Source organism: Salvelinus alpinus, chromosome 16 (assembly GCF_045679555.1).
Source record: "Salvelinus alpinus chromosome 16, SLU_Salpinus.1, whole genome shotgun sequence".
Taxonomy (NCBI): Eukaryota; Metazoa; Chordata; class Actinopteri; order Salmoniformes; family Salmonidae; genus Salvelinus; species Salvelinus alpinus.
The window spans coordinates 18,184,244-18,203,598 of NC_092101.1; the positions used below are offsets into that span (position 1 = coordinate 18,184,244).

The 19,355-nt window shown below is 42.3% G+C and overlaps 1 protein-coding gene across 1 annotated transcript in view; it reads right to left on the reverse strand.

The window, feature by feature from the left end:
• Positions 1 to 5,212: 5,212 nt before the first annotated feature.
• LOC139541019 (leucine-rich repeat and immunoglobulin-like domain-containing nogo receptor-interacting protein 3) overlaps positions 5,213 to 19,355 on the reverse strand; it is a 45,425-nt gene continuing 31,282 nt past the window's right edge. Inside the window, exon 2 of the mRNA XM_071345173.1 lies at positions 5,213 to 19,229. Within this exon, the coding sequence (XP_071201274.1) occupies positions 17,359 to 19,179 (1,821 nt within the window). The 5' untranslated portion in view covers positions 19,180 to 19,229 and the 3' untranslated portion in view covers positions 5,213 to 17,358. The remainder of the gene's footprint in view (positions 19,230 to 19,355) is intronic.

Genomic DNA, 19,355 nt, shown 5'->3' on the forward strand with positions numbered 1-19,355 from the left:
GTCAGTATTTCAAACATCAACCGCATGGGAACAAAATTGACATGACATTTTACAATGATATCCTTAAAACTTCTTGTCAATACGGGGGCGCTGTTTTCACTTTGGAAAAATTCGTGCCCAAATGAAACGGCCTCGTACTCTGTTCTAGATCATACAATATGCATATTATTATTACTATTGGATAGAAAACACTCTCAAGTTTCTAAAACTGTTTGAATTATATCTGTGAGTAAAACAGAACTCATTTGGCAGCAAACTTCCATACAGGAAGTGAAAAATCTGAAAACGAGGCTCTGTTTCAGGGCCTGCCTATTCAACTGGCTTTTATTTATCGATATGCATGCACTTCATACGCCTTCCACTAGATGTCAACAGGCAGTGGAAGGTGGAATGGGGTGTCTAGCTTGATCTGAGGCCGAACAAGAGCTTTTGGAGTGACAGGTCCGGTATTTTCTGTGTCTTCGACGGCGCGCGAGGGACCTCGACATTGTCTTCTGAAAAGCGTTCGGTATACACGGCGAATATCTCCGGCTCTGATTTTATTTGATACATATGATAATAACATCATAAAGTAGGTTTTTTCAACCTAGTTTTATCAGTTTATTCAACGTTTATTGGGACTTTTGGAGTTTTCCGTTCTTTTCGCCAAGAGAGGATGGGAATGTTAGCAACCTTGGCTAGCATTGTGGCGCGAATTCGACAGAAGAAATGGACATTCTAAAACCAAACAACGATTTATTCTGGAAATAGGACTCCTTGTACAACATTCTGATGGAAGCTCAGCAAAAGTAAGACAACATTTATGATGTTATTTCGTATTTCTGTGTAATATGTTGATGTCTATTCTCCGCCGTGTTGGTGAGCACTGTCTCACAATAACCCAAGCTGTATGTTGTGGTAAAGTTATTTAAAAAAATCTAACACAGCGGTTGCATTAAGAACCAGTGTATCTTTCATTTGCCATACAACAAGTATTTTTATGTAAAGTTTATGATGAGTTCTTTGGTCAGATTAGGTGAGTGTCCAAAATATCTCCGGAGATTCTGGTGAATCGTTGCTACGTATTCACAATGTATAACCAGGATTTGTAGCTATAAATATGCAAATTTTCGAACAAAACATAAATGTATTGTATAACATGATGTTATAAGACTGTCATCTGATGAAGTTGTCCAAAGGTTAGTGATTCATTTTATATCTTTTGCTGGTTTTTGCGAAAGCTACCTTTGCGGTGAATAAATGCGTTTGTGTGTTTGGCTATTGTGGTAAGCTAATATAATTCTATATTGTGTTTTCGCTGTAAAACACTTAAAAAATCGGAAATATTGTCTGGATTCACAAGATGTTTATCTTTCATTTGCTGTACACCATGTATTTTTCATAAATGTTTTATGATGAGTATTTATGTATTTCACGTTGCTCTCTGTAATTATTCTGGCTGCTTTGGTTCTATTTTTGATGGTGGCTGCAATGTAAAACTATGATTTATACCTCAAATATGCACATTTTCGAACAAAACATAAATGTATTGTATAACATGTTATAAGACTGTCATCTGATGAAGTTGTTTCTTGGTTAGTGACTAATTTTATCTCTATTTTGTCGGTTTTGTGAAAGCTACCTATGCGGTGGAAACATGGTGAAAACATGCCGTTGTGTGTTTGGCTATTGTGGTTAGCTAATAGAAATACATATTGTGTTTTCGCTGTAAAACATTTTAAAAATCGGAAATGATGGCTGGATTCACAAGATGTTTATCTTTCATTTGCTGTATTGGACTTGTGATTTCATGAAAATTATATTATATGATATCCCTGTCCCGTTAGGCTAGGCTATGCTAGTCAGCTTTTTTGATGAGGAGGATCCCGGATCCGGGAGGGTGATGAAATAGAGGTTTTTAATTAAAAACACCTATTTTGTATCTTTGTATACAAAACACAACACTAAATACTGTGTCAGTGAACCTTTAAATCACACTTTGAAGAATAAACGTGTCTTCCTTAACCTCTTAACTTTTAGCCTATGTGCTCGAGCCCCGCCTCTCAGTGATCATCCCCCGGTAGGCAGAGGCTGGACCCAGCACAGATTCTGTGCCCCAGGCGGCTTCAACAACAACAAGAGGCGTGTGGTAGAGGACACTGTTCCTGACCTACTACCAGAACAAATGAAGGGAGAGAAGAGTTTCAGAGGCTCCTCAGTGTTTAACTACGAAGGTGTTACAAAGTAACCCTGACATTCAGTCTATGACAATTGTCCTCTGGGCTGTCATTCTGCTTAAGAAAGGAATTTGTTCTTGGCTATCATCTTGACTGTGAGCTTTGATCAGTCCAGCTCCACAAACAGTTTCTGGAATTGAATGTGTACTTCAGCTTTTTGGGGTAGCTGAGATTCAGAGCATATGTCATGCCAAGAAGAATGGCACAAGCCTGTGCGACACTGCCCAGACCGGTGATCACCAGGACACCCTCTAGGACCCATCTCCTCTGGACCATCACTCGCCATGGCACCCTCCTTCTTGATCACAGAGATTTTCATTACATGTTGTGCAAGGTCCTGCAGGACATCACCCCCTTCAGCTTCCTGTAAAAAAACAACACAAAAATACAGACACATTCTTTCAATGTTGGGATAACCCTGATATAGAATAAAATAACTATTCTCATTGGATTGAATCTGTGCATGTGAAGGAGTGAAATCTATGCATTCACCGATCCAAGTATCCAATATTACTACAAGGCGTACAGTGCTTAGGTAGCAAAGCAGGGCCTGTGGCTTAAATTGCAGCACCAAACATCAGCGAGATAAATATAAAACAGTGCATTTTTCCTGAAAATACTTTACTTGGAGTAGGACATGCAGCATGACCTGCAATCTGTGTCCAAGTGCTCCTCCCTGTGAATGGAATAAGGACAGCAGCTTAGCGGTGTACTGGTCCAACATGGCCATAAACCTTGGCTGAAGATTCTTTGTGGTGATCCTCTGATATTCTTCATTTATCTGAAAGACAAATACTGAAATATCGAAAATAGGTTTTTGATAGTGAAGCTATTTCATTTGATATTGTATTTTTTGACTGCTGACCAACTTAAGAGGTTTCAAACAGAGCAGGCCATCTGCCTTTCATGTCTTTAACACTGGGACACTGGTTGATGACTTCCTGTCTTCGGGGTGCAAATGCTTTGGTCATCTTTTCATTGATCACCCTTGCGTTGTCCATCTTTTTTGCCTCTGTTACTATATCTATTCTCTCTTGTTCCAGACTGTCTGCGTTCTCTCCAGCTCGGTAAAGGGGGAGGGAGGTCACTTCTGCTTTTTTTGGCTTTTTCTTTTTTTGCTGGCATATTACATTCAACTTCAGGCACACCAAAGCCTCTAAGCTTAGTCCGGTAATTACCCATCTTGTACTTTATGCTCGACTGCCAGGTAAAGTAGCCGGAGAAGGAGCCAGATTCCTTGAGACAAGTAGGGGGGGTTTTAGCATGTAAATCTTGGTGGGGCAAACTCCACAATTTTTTTTTAGATGCATGCCAGCAAAGCCACTACACAACACAACACTAAACAATACATTAATTGCACTATAATGGTGACAAATGGTGCCCACAAACTGCTAGGGCCTACATAAAGCTGCCCCAACAGCAGAGCTTTCTTTTCAGCACCATGGAGTGAATCCTTACCACTGTTACACCTGACTATCAGCGGAGCCTTGTCTGGCAGTGAAACAGTTAATTCAGCCTCATAGCTGATATGGCTGACTTGCTTAAACAAATGTGGTTTCTACTGACAATTGATATGTACAAACTATGTCATAAAGGAACGACAAGCGGAGAAGAGGCAATCCGTAATTTCGATTAAGACATTAATGAGCGAGCTAGGACGGACGTAGTCAATATAACTATTTGTTCAGCACTTTGAAATGTACAGCGACAGAATTCAGAACATGGGCTGTTCTTACAGTATTCTCAATGTACACCAAGTCAGAACCGTAGGATAAATCAAGGGGGCATATACACAGAAAATGAAAGCTCTTACAACATTCAATGATTACATTTCTCTAAAACGTAATATAGTTTACAAGTGCACCACCAAGTCAGAACAGTACGCTAAGTTAAGAGGGGAAAAGGGACCAAATAATTTGGGTGAGGCGCATAGGCTACTAACAGCTTTCTACACAACATACACTTAGTATTACTTTCTTAGCTACATTATACATATCTCCCTGGCATATTACATAATTACAGCATACAAGATATTTTTGGACTGGCCTTGTTGTTCTGTAGTCACTTGAACAGGAAGGTGACGCGACAGTCCTTCTTGTAGGCTAATTTTGTCATCAAATTTAGTCATCAAAGTCTTCTAAGGATTTATGGTGCTTTGACGACAACTGGGAACTCTGGAAAAAAACAAGGTCGAATCATGACGTCAGTGATCTTCAGGTCGGAGCTCTAGAAAGACGTCAGAGTTCCCAGTTGTCTTGAACTCACTGAAGTCTGAGATTTCCCAGTTCCGAGTTTCCAGTTGTTTTGAATGTGGCAGAAGTCATGCTGGATTGACAGCATGGCCAATGTATTCAACCTTTTCTGGCCCATGGTGTTATATGTGAATGTTTATCCTTTTAAGCTTGGTAAGAGACCCTTAAACACAGACTTGGACCACACACCCACACCACTGAATAGCAGGCTAGTGATTGCTTTGCAACGCTTGCAGTTAGCCACTGATTCCTTCCAAACCAGTCATTATTGAATTTGCGATTTCCAATGGCCGATGAGCACCGATACCTTTATCTATAATTTCATGAACAGGATTTGCCAGTAGATTGTCGTCTTGATTCATGAAGATGACTGGTTGCTAGCTAAGATTTTGAAAGTATGATGTTGACATGATTAGTCCAATCAAAGCTACGGTAGATATAACGGGATTTGACTTCATTTTATCTTTGGCCAATGACCTTTGAGAATCCTTCGATAGGCATTTCTAATGTAAATCTATGGCAGCACCCAAGGGGCTTCAATTTTAGAGCTCACCCCGTAGATTTTGTGGTGACGTAGTGTCCCCATGAGTGACAGAACACTGAGCCAATCACGGCGCAACTAGAGAACATTACCAACCCCTACGCTCCCTATTTTTGGCTGGCTGCTCCACCATCATAGAAAACACTGAGCTAGGCTGAAACACCTGCATTTTGGAGCTGCCTTACTCAAGAAAACAAAAAAGAGACCATGTTAGTATGCAGCTTTATTAACTCAATGTTGTTGTTTTTTTTACATTGTATGCAAACTGATATGTGACACGTATTAATACCAAAATAACATGCAAAACAGCACAAAAAATATTATATATACAGTACCAGTTAAAGGTTTGGACACACCTACTCATTCCAGGGGTTTTCTATATTTTTACTATTTTCTACATTGTAGCGTAATAGTGAAGACATCAAAACTATGAAATAACACATATGGAATCATGTAGTAACCAAAAAAGTGTTAAACAAATCAAAATATATTTTATATTGAGATTCTTCAAAGTAGCGAACCTTTGCTTTGATGACAGCTTTGCACACTCTATTATTCTCTCAACCAGCTTCACCTGGAATGCTTTTCTAACAGTCTTGACGGAGTTCAACCCTGTCCCTAGGGGTCCACCACCCTGCAGCGCCCCAACACAACACACCTCACTCAGCTTTAGGATCTTACTGAAATATTCATTTGATTGGTTTTGGGTATGTTAGGCCAAAGATAGAGTGACATCTCACAGGACAGCAGACCCCAAGGGCCAGGACTGAGCAGCCCAGCAGCTAAGGATTGCCTAAATAGGTATCTCCCCTGACGTGGGCATGTTTTCAATACAGACCATACAGGTATAAGGCATCCAGACCTTATGAAAGTTGCCCAGTATACCCTTAATCTTGTAATACATTAAATCTAGATAACCAAGATAACCAACCTTCCAATGAATGGCAATGCATTTCTTAGCCACTTAAAATGCTTGGTTACACAGTTTCTTCAGAGAACAGTCTCCAGTATCAACATTTCCAAGCAAACAAAAACAGGGAGAAGGGAGAATCTGTAGACATGCTGAGATAAAATAACATACTCTTTGCCAGAATTCAGCCAGCCTTCACAAGACCATAACATATGCAAATATGTCCTCTTTTGTGTTTTACACCTCCAGAAGATATTTACATTTTTGAGTGCATGTAATTCAGTTTCACTGGCATATAGTAACGTTCTATGGATGGTCTTAAACTGCAGTCATTTATGGGCATTCTAACATATCTAACATATCTGTATCCATTCATCATCATCAATAGCGTCTCCCAGGTCTTCCTCACATTTTTGTTTTACATGGTTTGTGTCATCGGGAAAAGCCTCTATCAACCCTTAATACAGTTTGGAAATCAACTTTGGAGGTTTGTCAGACTGCCTTAAAATAGCATCTGGCTTGTTCAGTGTTTTCTGCACAGAGAGAATAAAGTGTTTTATCTGCAAAAATCCACCTCAGCTCCATCATAGACTGGTTTTCCCTGGCTACCTGACCCTGCTGAGACCCCTTTCACCATCTGATCCTCCTAAAAGAATTACCTTGGTGTACATGTATACTTTATATTATCCAAGAATAGAATCAATGGTTCAATAAATGTACCATTATTCCCAGATCCCAGACGGTACCTTTAAACCGCTGTCCTGTACTGTAGGTCTACCCATCACCTCAACATGGAACTTTGTATCATTCACTGATATTGTTAATATACTGCAAAATTCACCTGAGCGCCATAGATTGGTCTTCCCTGGCTGTCTGACCCTGCTGGAACCCTGTCACCAACTGATCCTGCTAAGGCATGATGAGCAGTGTTGTGTACTGACTGTGCACTAGAGGGCTGCATTCCCACGGTCAGCATTTTTCATGCTGCGAGCGGTCAGACAGACGACTTCGGGATTAAAATATTTTTGTTTTCTCATAGATTATTTGGAAACAGTCCTCTTTTTGCTTTGTATGTGTTAGCCTACCTATTGTATTAAAAACACATATTTTCTACTTTAGTAGCCTACCTCTCCTAGTTGGGCGTGAGAGTTCAAATGCAGCTAGTAGTGTCTAATTACTGACATTAAAAAAAAAATGCTTGGAGAAACAAATTGTATGTGGCATAAATGGCTACAGTTTACACTTGTTTTGTTATTTCATTAAATGTTGTTTTTAGAAAAGGGGAGTTTTTTAAAAGTACCAGGCTAATGTACAATTGCACTAAATATGATTTGATTAATGCAAGATTTTAAAACCCAGAAATCTTTCAAATGACATTCAGGAGCAAAAGGTTTTCAAAAAAATATTAATTGGAATATAATATTGGAATGGAATATAAATTATAACATTGGAATTGAACATTTGAACATTTAATAACAATAATTTAACTAATTAATTTAGTGTAACATTGATGTGGCAACTCTCTTAAGCTCTGCTATTACATGATTCTAATTTATACATAGGTCACAAATAAGGCTATCCCCAGGAAAATCGGAGGACAACTCATGAGCACACCTGCACTGCTCACGCCTAATCCAGTCCCCACCTGTGACTGAAAACAGGGGGAGAGATGCCAATTGAAAGCTCTCTCTTAAAAACGTAGCTAGCTATCTAGCTATATGACATGAAATGCTATGTAAAATAGCTAAAAGCAGTCCCCCCAGGATTCCCCGATTCTGCGATCGCATAATTCAACGCAAAATCAACCAATCAGCGCATTTTATGCGAGAGCTCGCAATTTTGACCAATCCCCGCACTTTTAGCGCATAAAAGGGTCCAATCAAAAGCGGGTTTGTAATTTTGACCAATTACGGCACTCTTACCGTGGAAAATGGCCCAATCCAAAAACACGTCAACAAAGTTTCCCCCCTGGCCCGTCAGCTAGTGATGGGCATTCCGGATCTTTTCAGTGAGCCGGCTCATTCGGCTCAGCTCACCAAAAAGAGCCAGCTCTTTTGGCTCCCAAACGGCTCTTTAAAAAAATATGTTTTGTATTTTTTCAAGTCAAACAGTTTGCGATAGTTTGGTGTTAAAACAACTCTAATTAAATTGTTAAATGAAATCATACTGTACCTTAACCACAATGTATTTAAAAATGCATTGGTTTGTTATGAAAAAGAATGCTATTAAACATTTGCATTTAAAGTATAACTTTTTAATGTACATAAACAAAGTGCATATAACTCTAACCATTCAAAACGAATACAATTTGAACAGCATAATAGAATATTGCACCATATCAAAGAAACATAAATAATAATATGCAAAACTGCAGCATCCCACTTAAAACATTAAACTGGTCCCTCTTTTCTCTCTCTTCTTTATTGCCATGTTAGAACCAGCAGCACACAGCAATGCTGACCATATTTGTCTGCCTATATAACCATGATTAAGAAAGCTTCAGGTAGTTTAAGCCAGGTGCATTAGAGAATGTAATTCTAAATTACAATTAAATACTAAACCAAACTTAAGTCTCATGAGTCCTAACTCTAAGAAGCCTTCAAGGATACTACAATGAGAGATTTGCATTCAGAAATGCAAGCTACCTCACTTTCGAGGGGCTGATGCGGTTTCTTCTCTCAGTAATTATTTGTCCCGTTTTCGAGAAGACCCTCTCAGAGCGAACGGATGTGGTCACTATGCAGAGTCTACCTGTCATGACTTTAGTAAGCTGTGGGTAGACATAGGTCTTGTTCTTCCACCAGCTCAGAGGATCTGCATGGGCTCCTCCAAATAGGATTGGACCTCCATTATGGCATCTGCTGAGGGATTCCTTCGTGCTGCATCCCCAGTTGCTCTCTCGTCAAACAGCATCCAAACAGCAGACGTTTGTGGCACTACTGCTGGTGTTTCTGCTCCATCTGATCCCTCTTCTTCCTGTTGCCCTGGTGCCTGAGCCAGCTGACTGCTGGGACTTTCCCTCCCTGCTGCTGAGGTTATTCTTTGAAGAGCCTCATCAATCGCTCTGGCATCACTGAAGGCTAACTTCTTAAACCTGGGGTCAAGCGCAGCAGTTTCTGATAGCACGTGATTATATTCCATTCTGTGGAACTTTCTGTCCATTGATGAAAATAGGGTGTACATCAACTCTGTCACATGTCCTGTGGTTACATTTGCTTCTCTCTGGCTGTGTTTCGCTGCAGAACCTTACACAGGAGTATCATTTTTGAGGCTGTCACATAGCTGAAAAGAGAGAATAGTAACTTATTAGTTTAGGTTCATGTTTTGTCTACTGATACTACATTCTCATCTACTGCTCATATACATATATAATACTGGATTAAATTATGATGTAGTAACCACTTTCCCCATCTACTTGCCATTCTCTGGCCACTCAACAGTTCCTCTGCCAAGTTCTCTGAGGTGTGTCTGTCGCTGAACTCAAAGCAATCCAGAAGACAGCTAGACATCGAAAAATCTTCAATGAAGTGAAGTTACCCCATGGGGGGTGAGTAGGGGGGGAAGTTACCCCGGTACATAAATACTTTTCTAAAAACAAAATTTCATGAAATAACTCAAAAAGTGTAAACTGTAGCCATATATTTCCCTTTATAGTTTATTCGCCTAAGAATGACCTTCAACACATACATATTTTTTCTCCAAATGTTGCTTTTTTTTGTGTCAGCAATTAGACATTGTTCTTAGAGGGGATAGTTACCACCTAGTACCCTATTGATAACCCATTTATTTGTTTCTTCCTGCAAATCATCCTCCTAAAAGGTAGGCTATATCCTATAGGCCTATGCAAGTTGTAGCAAGTGTCTCTGTCATCATTCTTGCTTCTTCAAGTTCAGTAGCCATACATGGGGGGTCAGGTGAGTGTGTGGTCTCAGTTAAATAGAGTAGGCTATAGCTTATGCATGGGCGCAGAGGCACGAGGCAGTTATTTTGCCAAGGAAATGTACTTCCTAAATACTTTACTGCATTGCCTAAAAATAGGCCTAAATATGAATCACCTATGTTTCTCTGTCTGAAAATCTTCCCACTCCTAAAAGGTAGGCTATAAAAATAGCTAAAGAAAAAGTGCAAGTCTCACCTACTCTGCTCTCTTCAAACTACATCTAGTATATTGGCCGATATAGCTTAATATAAGGGCCATGTGAGAATCTCTGGTAATTTCTTAAGTTATTTTTGCGCATTTGATATTGCCTGTAGGGCACAACATTGCTGGGACCATGGCTGACAAGTGAGCTGCGTCGCATACGCCTAAAATAACATTGCGGGACTGCAGTTGGGTTCGGGACCAGTTTGTGTGGTAGCGGGTGGGAGTCAGACAGAAAACCAGCAGGTGCGGGCTTAGTGGGGTATGAAATGCGATATGAAAAGCTGCGGATGAAGGCGGGAGCGGGATGAAGAAACTGTGCACCATGACAGTGAAGCCTGTAACTTTAGAGCTGTTTATTACTGTGTCAGTGTGAAAAGTAGGGAATTCGCTAGGGAAACTGACAGATCAATAATGTTACATTGCTATACTGACTAATAAAAACTCACATTGCACTGAAAAAAACGTCAGAATATCAATCTTCAATCGTTTGATTCAGGTCTAGTGTGATTGAGGCAAAAAATAATAGCTAATGTTAGACAATTTTTGGCCAGCTCTCTCTCTCTCTAATGGTACATAAACTAGCTAAAGTTAGCCAATTGCATTTACTTCTGTTAAAACGGGACAAAACAAAGGCTACAAAACATTTCCATACAAACAATTGCTGTTAGATAGTAATAATAGCCAACTCATATTGCTATCTGACAGATAGCTAGAGGCTGGAGCTGACCTGGCTGTGGTAGCTACTAGCTAGAGTATCTAATTCATTCACCTCAGTCGAGAGGGGGATACTTAGTCAGTTGTACAACTGAATGCCTTCAACTGAAATGTATCTTCCGCATTTAACCCAACCCCTCTGAATCAGAGCGGTGCAGGGGGCTGCCTTAATCATCCACATCTTCAGCACCCGGGGAACAGTGGGTTAACTGCCTTGCTCTAGGGCAGCAGAAGAGATTTTTACCTTGTCAGCTCGGGGATTCGATCCAGCTCTAACCACTAGGCTACGAAACATTAGCTAATGTTGCATGTCTGCGTGTCTGGTTAGACTGTAAACTCTCCTTCCAGACTCACATTAAGCATCTCCAATCCAAAATTAAATCTAGAATCGGCTTCCTATTTCGCAACAAAGCCTCCTTCACTCATGCTGCCAAACATACCCTCGTAAAACTGACTATCCTACCGATCCTTGACTTTGGCGATTTACAAAATAGCCTCCAACATTCTACTCAGATAACTGAATGTAGTCTATCACAGTGCCATCCATTTTGTCACCAAAGCCCCATATACTATATACTGCGACCTGTATGCTCTTGTTGAATGGACCTCACTACATATTCGTTGCCAAACTTACTGGTTCCAGGTCATCTATAAGTCTTTGCTAGGTAAAGCCCCGCCTTATCTCAGCTCACTGGTCACCATAGCAATGCCCACCCATAGCACGCGCTCCAGCCGCTATATTTCACTGGTCATCCCCAAAGCCAACACTTACTTTGGCTGCCTTTCCTTCCAGTTCTCTGCTCCCAATGACTGGAATGAATTGCAAAAATCACTGAAGCTGGAGTTTTATATCTCCCTCTCTAACTTTAAGCATCAACTGTACCTGTACACAGCCAAACTGTAAATAGCACACCCAACTACCTCATCCCCATATTGTTATTTATCCTCTTGCTCTATTGCACCCCAGTATCTCTACTTGCACATCATCATCTGCACATCTATCACTCCAGTGTTAATGCTAAATTGTAATTGTTTCGCCTCTATGGCCTATTTATTGCCTACCTCCCTACTCTTCTACATTTGCACACACTGTACATAGATTTTTCTATTTTTCTATTGTATTATTGACTGTACGTTTGTTTATGTGTAACTCTGTGTTGTTGTTTTTGTCGCACTGCTTTGCTTAATCTTGGCCAGGTTGCAGTTGTAAATGAGAACTTGTTCTCAACTGGCTTACCTGGTTAAATAAAGGTGAAATAAAAAATAAAAAAATTAAATTGTTGCGAGCTATCTGACGGTTCAGAATCATAACACTACACGGCCTTCTGCCTCAACCCGTCTATGTAGATAGGCGGCAAATATTTCAAGAGGCACAGGCAATACAGAAAAATACACAAAGGCAATATAGAAAAATACACAAAGGCAATATAGAAAAATACCCAGAGGCAATATTGTAGGCGTCACACACAACAGTATGCTTAATTTAATAGGGCTAATATATAAACTCAGCAAAAAAAGAAACATCCCTTTTTCAGGACCCTGTCTTTCAAAGATAATTCGTAAAAATCCAAATAACTTCACAGATCTTCATTGTAAAGGTTTTAAACATTGTTTCCTATGCTTGTTCAATGAACCATAAACAATTAATGAACATGCACCTATGGAATGGTTGTTAAGACAAACAGCTTACAGATGGTATGCAATTAAGGTCACAGCTATGAAAACTTAGGACACTAAAGAGGCCTTTCTACAGACTCTGAAACACACCAAAAGAAAGATACCCAGGGTCCCTGCTCATCTGCGTGAATGTGCCTTAGGCATGCTGCAAGGAGGCATGAGGACTGCAGATGTGGCCAGGGCAATAGATTGCAATGTCCGTATTGTGGGACGCCTAATGGGCTGACCACACCGATTGCGTCGCGTTTGCGAGCGTTGCAAAATCATTTTGAAATCTATGTTATTCAATTATTGCACCCACACTGCTCGCGTGCACCAACGAGCGCCTGCGTTGCCGGGCTAAAATAGAAGTCATTCCTATTTCTGATGCAGATTGCACTGCAAGTCCTGCCTCTCCCATCTCCTCATTGTTTTATAGAAGCAGGTACCCACGTGCCATCTCCTCATTGGTTATACCCACGTGGGTGATTGAAAGACGAACTGTTGTCGTGGTAATACTATGAAAGTTTAGATGCCAATCCCCATATAAGTTAAACGATGAAAAAACATGGAAGGAGGAGAGATGACTAGAAACGATTCGGTTGACCATTTTATGTGTTGATTAATTGTCGGAATAGAGGATCTTGTGCATTTCAGGTAAAATAACAACCTAATGTTTATATCCCAGGACAAATTAGCTAGCAACAGCACTAATTATCCCAGGACTAATTAGCTAGCAAGTGCAAGCTAACTAGCTAAATTGCCATAAATGTTTAATGCTTTTCGACCTGTCCCCAAATTAATGTAATTGGTTCAATATTGTTTTGATATTTTAACCTGCGTGTCTTGATCGCGTTTGGTGTGGGGGGGCAAAATAAATTTATGCACGATGGCGCACGCGCGCAGCCGGTTTGGGTTCCGTGTAAGACAGCGCTACAGGGAGACAGGACAGAGAGCTGATCGTCCTCGCAGTGGCAGACCACATGTAACAACACCTGCACAGGATTGGTACATCCAAACATCACACCTGCGGGACAGGTACAGGATGGCAACAACAACTGCCCGAGTTACACCAGGAACGCACAATCCCTCCATCAGTGTTCAGACTGTCCGCAATAGGCTGAGAGAGGCTGGACTGAGGGCTTGTAGGCCTATAGTAAGGCAGGTCCTCACCAGACATCACCGGCAACAACGTCGCCAATGGGCACAAACTCACCGTCGCTGGACCAGACAGGACTGGCAAAAAGTGCTCTTCACTGACGAGTCGCAGTTTTGTCTCACCAGGGGTGATGGTCGGATTCACGTTTATCGTCGAAGGAATGAGCGTTACACCCTGGCCTGTACTCTGGAGCGGGATCGATTTGGAGGTGGAGGGTCGTCGGAATGGAGGTGGAGGTTCGTCTGGGATGGTGTGTCACAGCATCATCGGACTGAGCTTGTTGTCATTGCAGGCAATCTCAACGCTGTGCGTTACAGGGAAGACATTCTCCTCCCTCATGTGGTACCCTTCCTGCGGGCTCATCCTGACATGACCCTCCAGCATGACAATGCCACCAGCCATACTGCTCGTTTTGTGCGTGATTTCCTGCAAGACAGGAATGTCAGTGTTCTGCCATTGTCAGCGAAGAGCCCGGATCTCAATCCCATTGAGCACTTCTGGGACCTGTTGGATCGGAGGGTGAGGGCTAGGGCCACTCCCCCCAGAAATGTCCGGGAACTTGCAGGTGCCTTGGTGGAAGAGTGGGGTAACATCTCACAGCAAGAACTGGCAAATCTGGTGCAGTCCATGAGGAGGAGATGCACTGCAGTACTTAATGCAGCTGGTGGCCACACCAGATACTGACTGTTACTTTTGATTTTGTCCCCCCTTTGTTCAGGGACACATTATTCAATTTCTGTTAGTCACATGTCTGTGGAACTTGTTCAGTTTATGTCTCAGTTGTTGAATCTCATGTTCATTCAAATATTTACACATGTTAAGTTTTCTGAAAATAAACGCATTTGACAGTGAGAGGACGTTTCTTTTTTTGCTGAGTTTATATATATATATAGATAGTACCAGTCAAAAGTTTGAACACACCTACTCATTCCAGGTTTATTGATTTTTTTAACTATTTTCTACATTGTAGAATAATAGTGAAGACATCAAAACTCTGAAATAACACACAGTTATTGGTACTGTATATATATATATATATAACAGTGTGATATATAAAACAGCGTGCTTCTACACCTGCATTGCTTGCTGTTTGGGGTTTTAGGCTGGGGTTCTGTACAGCACTTTGATATATCAGCTGATGTAAGAAGGGCTATATAAATACATTTGATTTGATTAAAATAAATTTGATTTGATACAAAATGTCTGGAACTTCTCTGTGACAATGCTGTAGATTCCTATACTTCCAGCAGAGGGCAGCAAAGGTAAGCTATTTGGGACTGTTGGCAGTGGTGCATTGAGTGAGGGAACAATCTGTGGCGCCAATGACAGCCAAACCAAAGCTAGAAAGAGAAGCAGATGTAGATTAATATTTTTTGATATTTTTTTAAATGTTACCTTCATTTAATCAAGTAAGTCAGTTAAGAACAAATTCTTATTTACAATGACGGCCTACACCGGCCAAATCCTGACTACGCTGGGCCAATTGTGCACCGCCCTATGGGACTCCCAATCATGGCTGGTTGTGATACAGCCTGGAATCGAATGGGGTCTGTAGTGATGCCTCAAGCACTGTGATGCAGTGCCTTAGACCATTGTGCCACTCAGGATCCCCAAATCGCTGATCATGTCACTGTTCATACAGCCTAGCTATACTGGAAATATAGAAATACAACATGACATTTTTATACAAAGTGCATCAATTTCATTAACTGGGAAATGTAATTTCAATTCAATTAAATTTCAAATAATGAATATTTTTACAATTCTAAGTAAATTCGATTTCAAATTGTCCAAACAGTCCAATTTCAATTAAATTCCAATTCCATGATTTGAAGATTTTGAAATTCAAATTGAATTCACTCTAAATCCTCCACTTCATGAGTGAATTCAATATTTTAATTGGAATTTTTTATTAAATTGTAATTGACTCAAACCATGGTTAGCACCCTAAATCCAAATAAGATATTAGGATATACACCAAGCATACATAAACTGACCAGGTGAATCCAGGTGAAAGCTATGATCCCTTATTGATGTCAGTTGTTAAACCCACTTCAATCAGTGTAGATGAAGGAGCAACTCAATATTATGAAGGTGTTCCTATTTTGTTCACTCAGTGTATTTTGGGAATTTAAATGCATTTTCTCCTATGCTGCAGATCGAGAATAATAAATATGTGCCAGGCACCTGCACAAAGTGCAGAGGGATGATGATTAAATCATTTTTGCCATTAGCAAGTTTACAAAACCTTAGCAATAACTGCTCTTCCAAAAGATACAATGTACTGCTGTTATAATCAAATTCACATTTTACAAATATTTTAAGAACAGCGTAATCTTCGCTTAGTTTCTGATCCTATTCTAATTTATCTGCAGAAAGCAAATGATGTCAGCCTTGTGATTTGGGCAATGAATGCCCTCTAGCACATCCTGGCTCTGTTCCATTGTGACCTCTCTTCTTGCATCCAAGGTCTCTGTTACATTAGCATTTTCCTGCATATCTGAGACTGGGTCCTGATGAGAAACACTGTCACTGCTGGTCACCAAGCTTCCCACTGCTTCCACAAAATAGGAAACTGATCTGATACACTGCACGCTTGTCCTTCCTAAGTTATTTGGAGAGCACAGAAAGGGCGAATCTCTGCGCCAGGCAGTATGTGTCGGCTATGAATTAAATTACTGGCTATTACCAGTTAGGATAATTAGACTTAGACTAATCCACATAAAATCTGCCACAATATGAACAACCACAATAGCTTTTAAAGATGACAAAATGTATGACCTCTGATGTATATGTCTATCAATCGATACAGTATGAACACTTGTCTTTGGATGAAGTCATCAGACAATGACGAATTAACAAAGATTATATAGCAAGTTATTCAGAAAATGAGACAACAAATCTGTACACCCAACAACAACCATACAGTATATACAAAACATTTTGTACACCTTTTCACATGTCAGAGGGGGTGCAGTCTGAGGGCAGGTGTATACTATTCACTGAATACACCAGAACGAGGATATCTGAACCCATAGGAAATTGTGTGAGTGATCACTCACCTGTACACAAGGTTTCTATATTTTTCACTTTGTCATTCATGGTACTTTACATAACAAATCCATTTAAAAAAATGAACTAGTCAAATGTGTAGCAGCATTTCATGCTTTTGAATAACAGATGAGGTTGGAAGTATCCTGTAACGTAGTTTGCATTAGAAGTCCTACAGTACGGTGCCCATGGTTATAGCTTGGCAGTGTAGTATACAGTATAGACTACTGTTGAGTATCAATGTCAGCTATCTACTGTATGCAAGATCCCTACCTGTGTGGTATAGTGGTTGCTGGTCCTCCTATGGGAAAACAAATAATATCATCTGTTTAAACGAGTATTGGCATTCAGCGAGCACCCTGTGATTATGTATTCATGAGTGAGGAGGGAGGGTGCACTGCAGAGAGACCAGTGGAGCTGTGCAGGGGTCATGTCAATAGGATTTTGGGACATCTTTAACTATCATCCAGACTCTTCTGCACAAGATAGACCAATACACAAATAGCAATTGAGAAAAATCGGACTGTACCAAATCAATTTACTTTTTTGTTGTTGATACAGCCATTTACAGATAAAAAAAACAAAGTCTTAGTAATCTGTCTTGGATGAACCTAGTGAGTTGATTTCTGAACTGACAGGGATCAGTATCAAAAAGTCAGAAGTTATTCTGTCCCCGTTTAAGTCTACAAGTAAACAGAGCGGCCCATTTTCTGTCTCAAATCATCTTCATGTTGAACTTACGGGCCCCTCCCTGTCCGCCACTGGCAGCAGGGCCATCTACCTTTCTGAAGGAGTACTCTACTGAGAAGTTATTCTTGTGCTGCCCCCGGCCCCGGCTCCATGCGAACAGCATCAGGAAACAGAAGACCACCACCCCAAGGAACAAGCAACACCCCATGGCTGTGGATATCAGGATTGTCTTGAGGTCCAAGGTGAACTTGAGGAAGACCTTGGTGTCGTTCAGATTGGTCTCGTTGAGGTCACCTGTGTAGTATGTGCGGTTGGCCATGAGCGCTGCGTCCAGAGGCAGCGCGCTCACGGTCAGCGTGGCAAAGTAGGTGGCGTTACCCCCGGCATTGCTGGCGATGCAGATGTAGGTGCCGCTGTCGGTCACCTGGGCGTAGCGGATCTCCAGCGTTCCCTCAGGTAGGACGATGACACGTCCAGTGCTCTTGGTAGTGATCCGACGGCGCTGGGGAGATACCCAGAAGATGATAGGTGTGGGCTCTCCCTCCGCCCGGCACACAAAGGACACTACCTGGCCCTCCCTGGCAGTCACAGGCTGCAGCTTCCTGTTGCGTATCTTGGGCTTCTGGCAGGTAAAGTGGTCAAAGAGGGCAGAGTCTGAGAAGGCGCTGAGGGCCCTGCCCTGCACCTCCATGGGTCCCGCACACACTGGGGACTTCCCTTCAAAGTTGAGGGTCTTCCTGCGCTGGAGGATCCAAAGCAGGCGGCAGTCACATGACAGAGGGTTCCCATCTACACGCAGCGTCTCCAGGGTGTTGACGGACTGGAAGGCGCCCTCCTCCAGGGTTACCAGGGCGTTAGTGGACAGGTTAAGCAGGCGGATCTGCCGAAGGCCGCCAAGGGCGTACGGCTGCACCGTCATCAGGTTGGTGTTGACCAGGTGTAGCTCCTTCAGCCGGACCAGGTCCCTAAGGGCCCAGGACTCCAGCACTGAGATGGGATTGTAGGAGAGATTGAGGCTGGTGAGGTGGGCCAGGCTGCGTAGGGCGGCTGTGGGCACAGAGGTGATGTTAGTGTTGGTGATGGACAGCCAAGACAGGTTGAGGCCCTGGAGGCTGTGGGGGGAGATGTGTTCCAGGAAGGGCCAATGGTCAATCTCCAGACCCCGCAGCCCGCCCAGCTTACGGAAGTTCTGGTCCTCCAGGGAGGAGATGCTGAGGTAGCGCAGGCGCAGAGTGACCAGGCTGCGGAGGTAGGACAGAGACTGGCTGGAGATGGAGGTCAGGTTGCACCTCTCAATGGTGAGCTGCCTCAGACCCACCAGGCCCAGGAATGCCTTGTTGGAGATGTAGACCAGGTCGTTGTCGCCAACCTCCAGGTTCCTCAGGCTCTTTAGGTCCTGGAAGGTGAAGTCCAACAGGATGACGATCTTGTTCCCACTCAGGTCTAGTGTGGTAAGGTTTGTGAGGTGTGAGAAGGCGCCCATGGGGACCAGTTTGAGCTGGTTCCCCCTCAGCGACAACACCCTCAGGTTCTGCAAGCTAGAGAAGGCGTTGGGCTCCAGGACACTGATGATGTTCTCACTCAGGTCTAGCTCCTCCAGCCGAGGGTAGGAGAGGAGGTCGCCATGCTCCACCCAGCGAAGCATGTTCCCACTCATGTCCAGCAGGCGTGTGTCCGAGGAGATGCTGTCGGGGAGGGCAGACAGGCGCTTGCCTTGGCAGGCCACAGACTTGAGCTTGGCCATGCACTCACAGCGCTGGGGACAGCCTTGGCTCTGAGTGGAGGCCACAGTAGTCATCAGCAGCAGGAGCAGGCCAGGCCACCCCATGCCTGGACCGGCCGCCATGCCCCCGCTCTACCTCCGCACCACTGTGGCTGGATCAGTGCACCAGACACCTGTCGACAGGGAGAGAGAAAGAGGGGAGAGAGAGACAGATACAAATGAGTGCATCTCTATTCCCTCCAACAGCTGTGATCAGACACTGTAAATGAGTAAAATTACTATTACAGACTTTAATTACC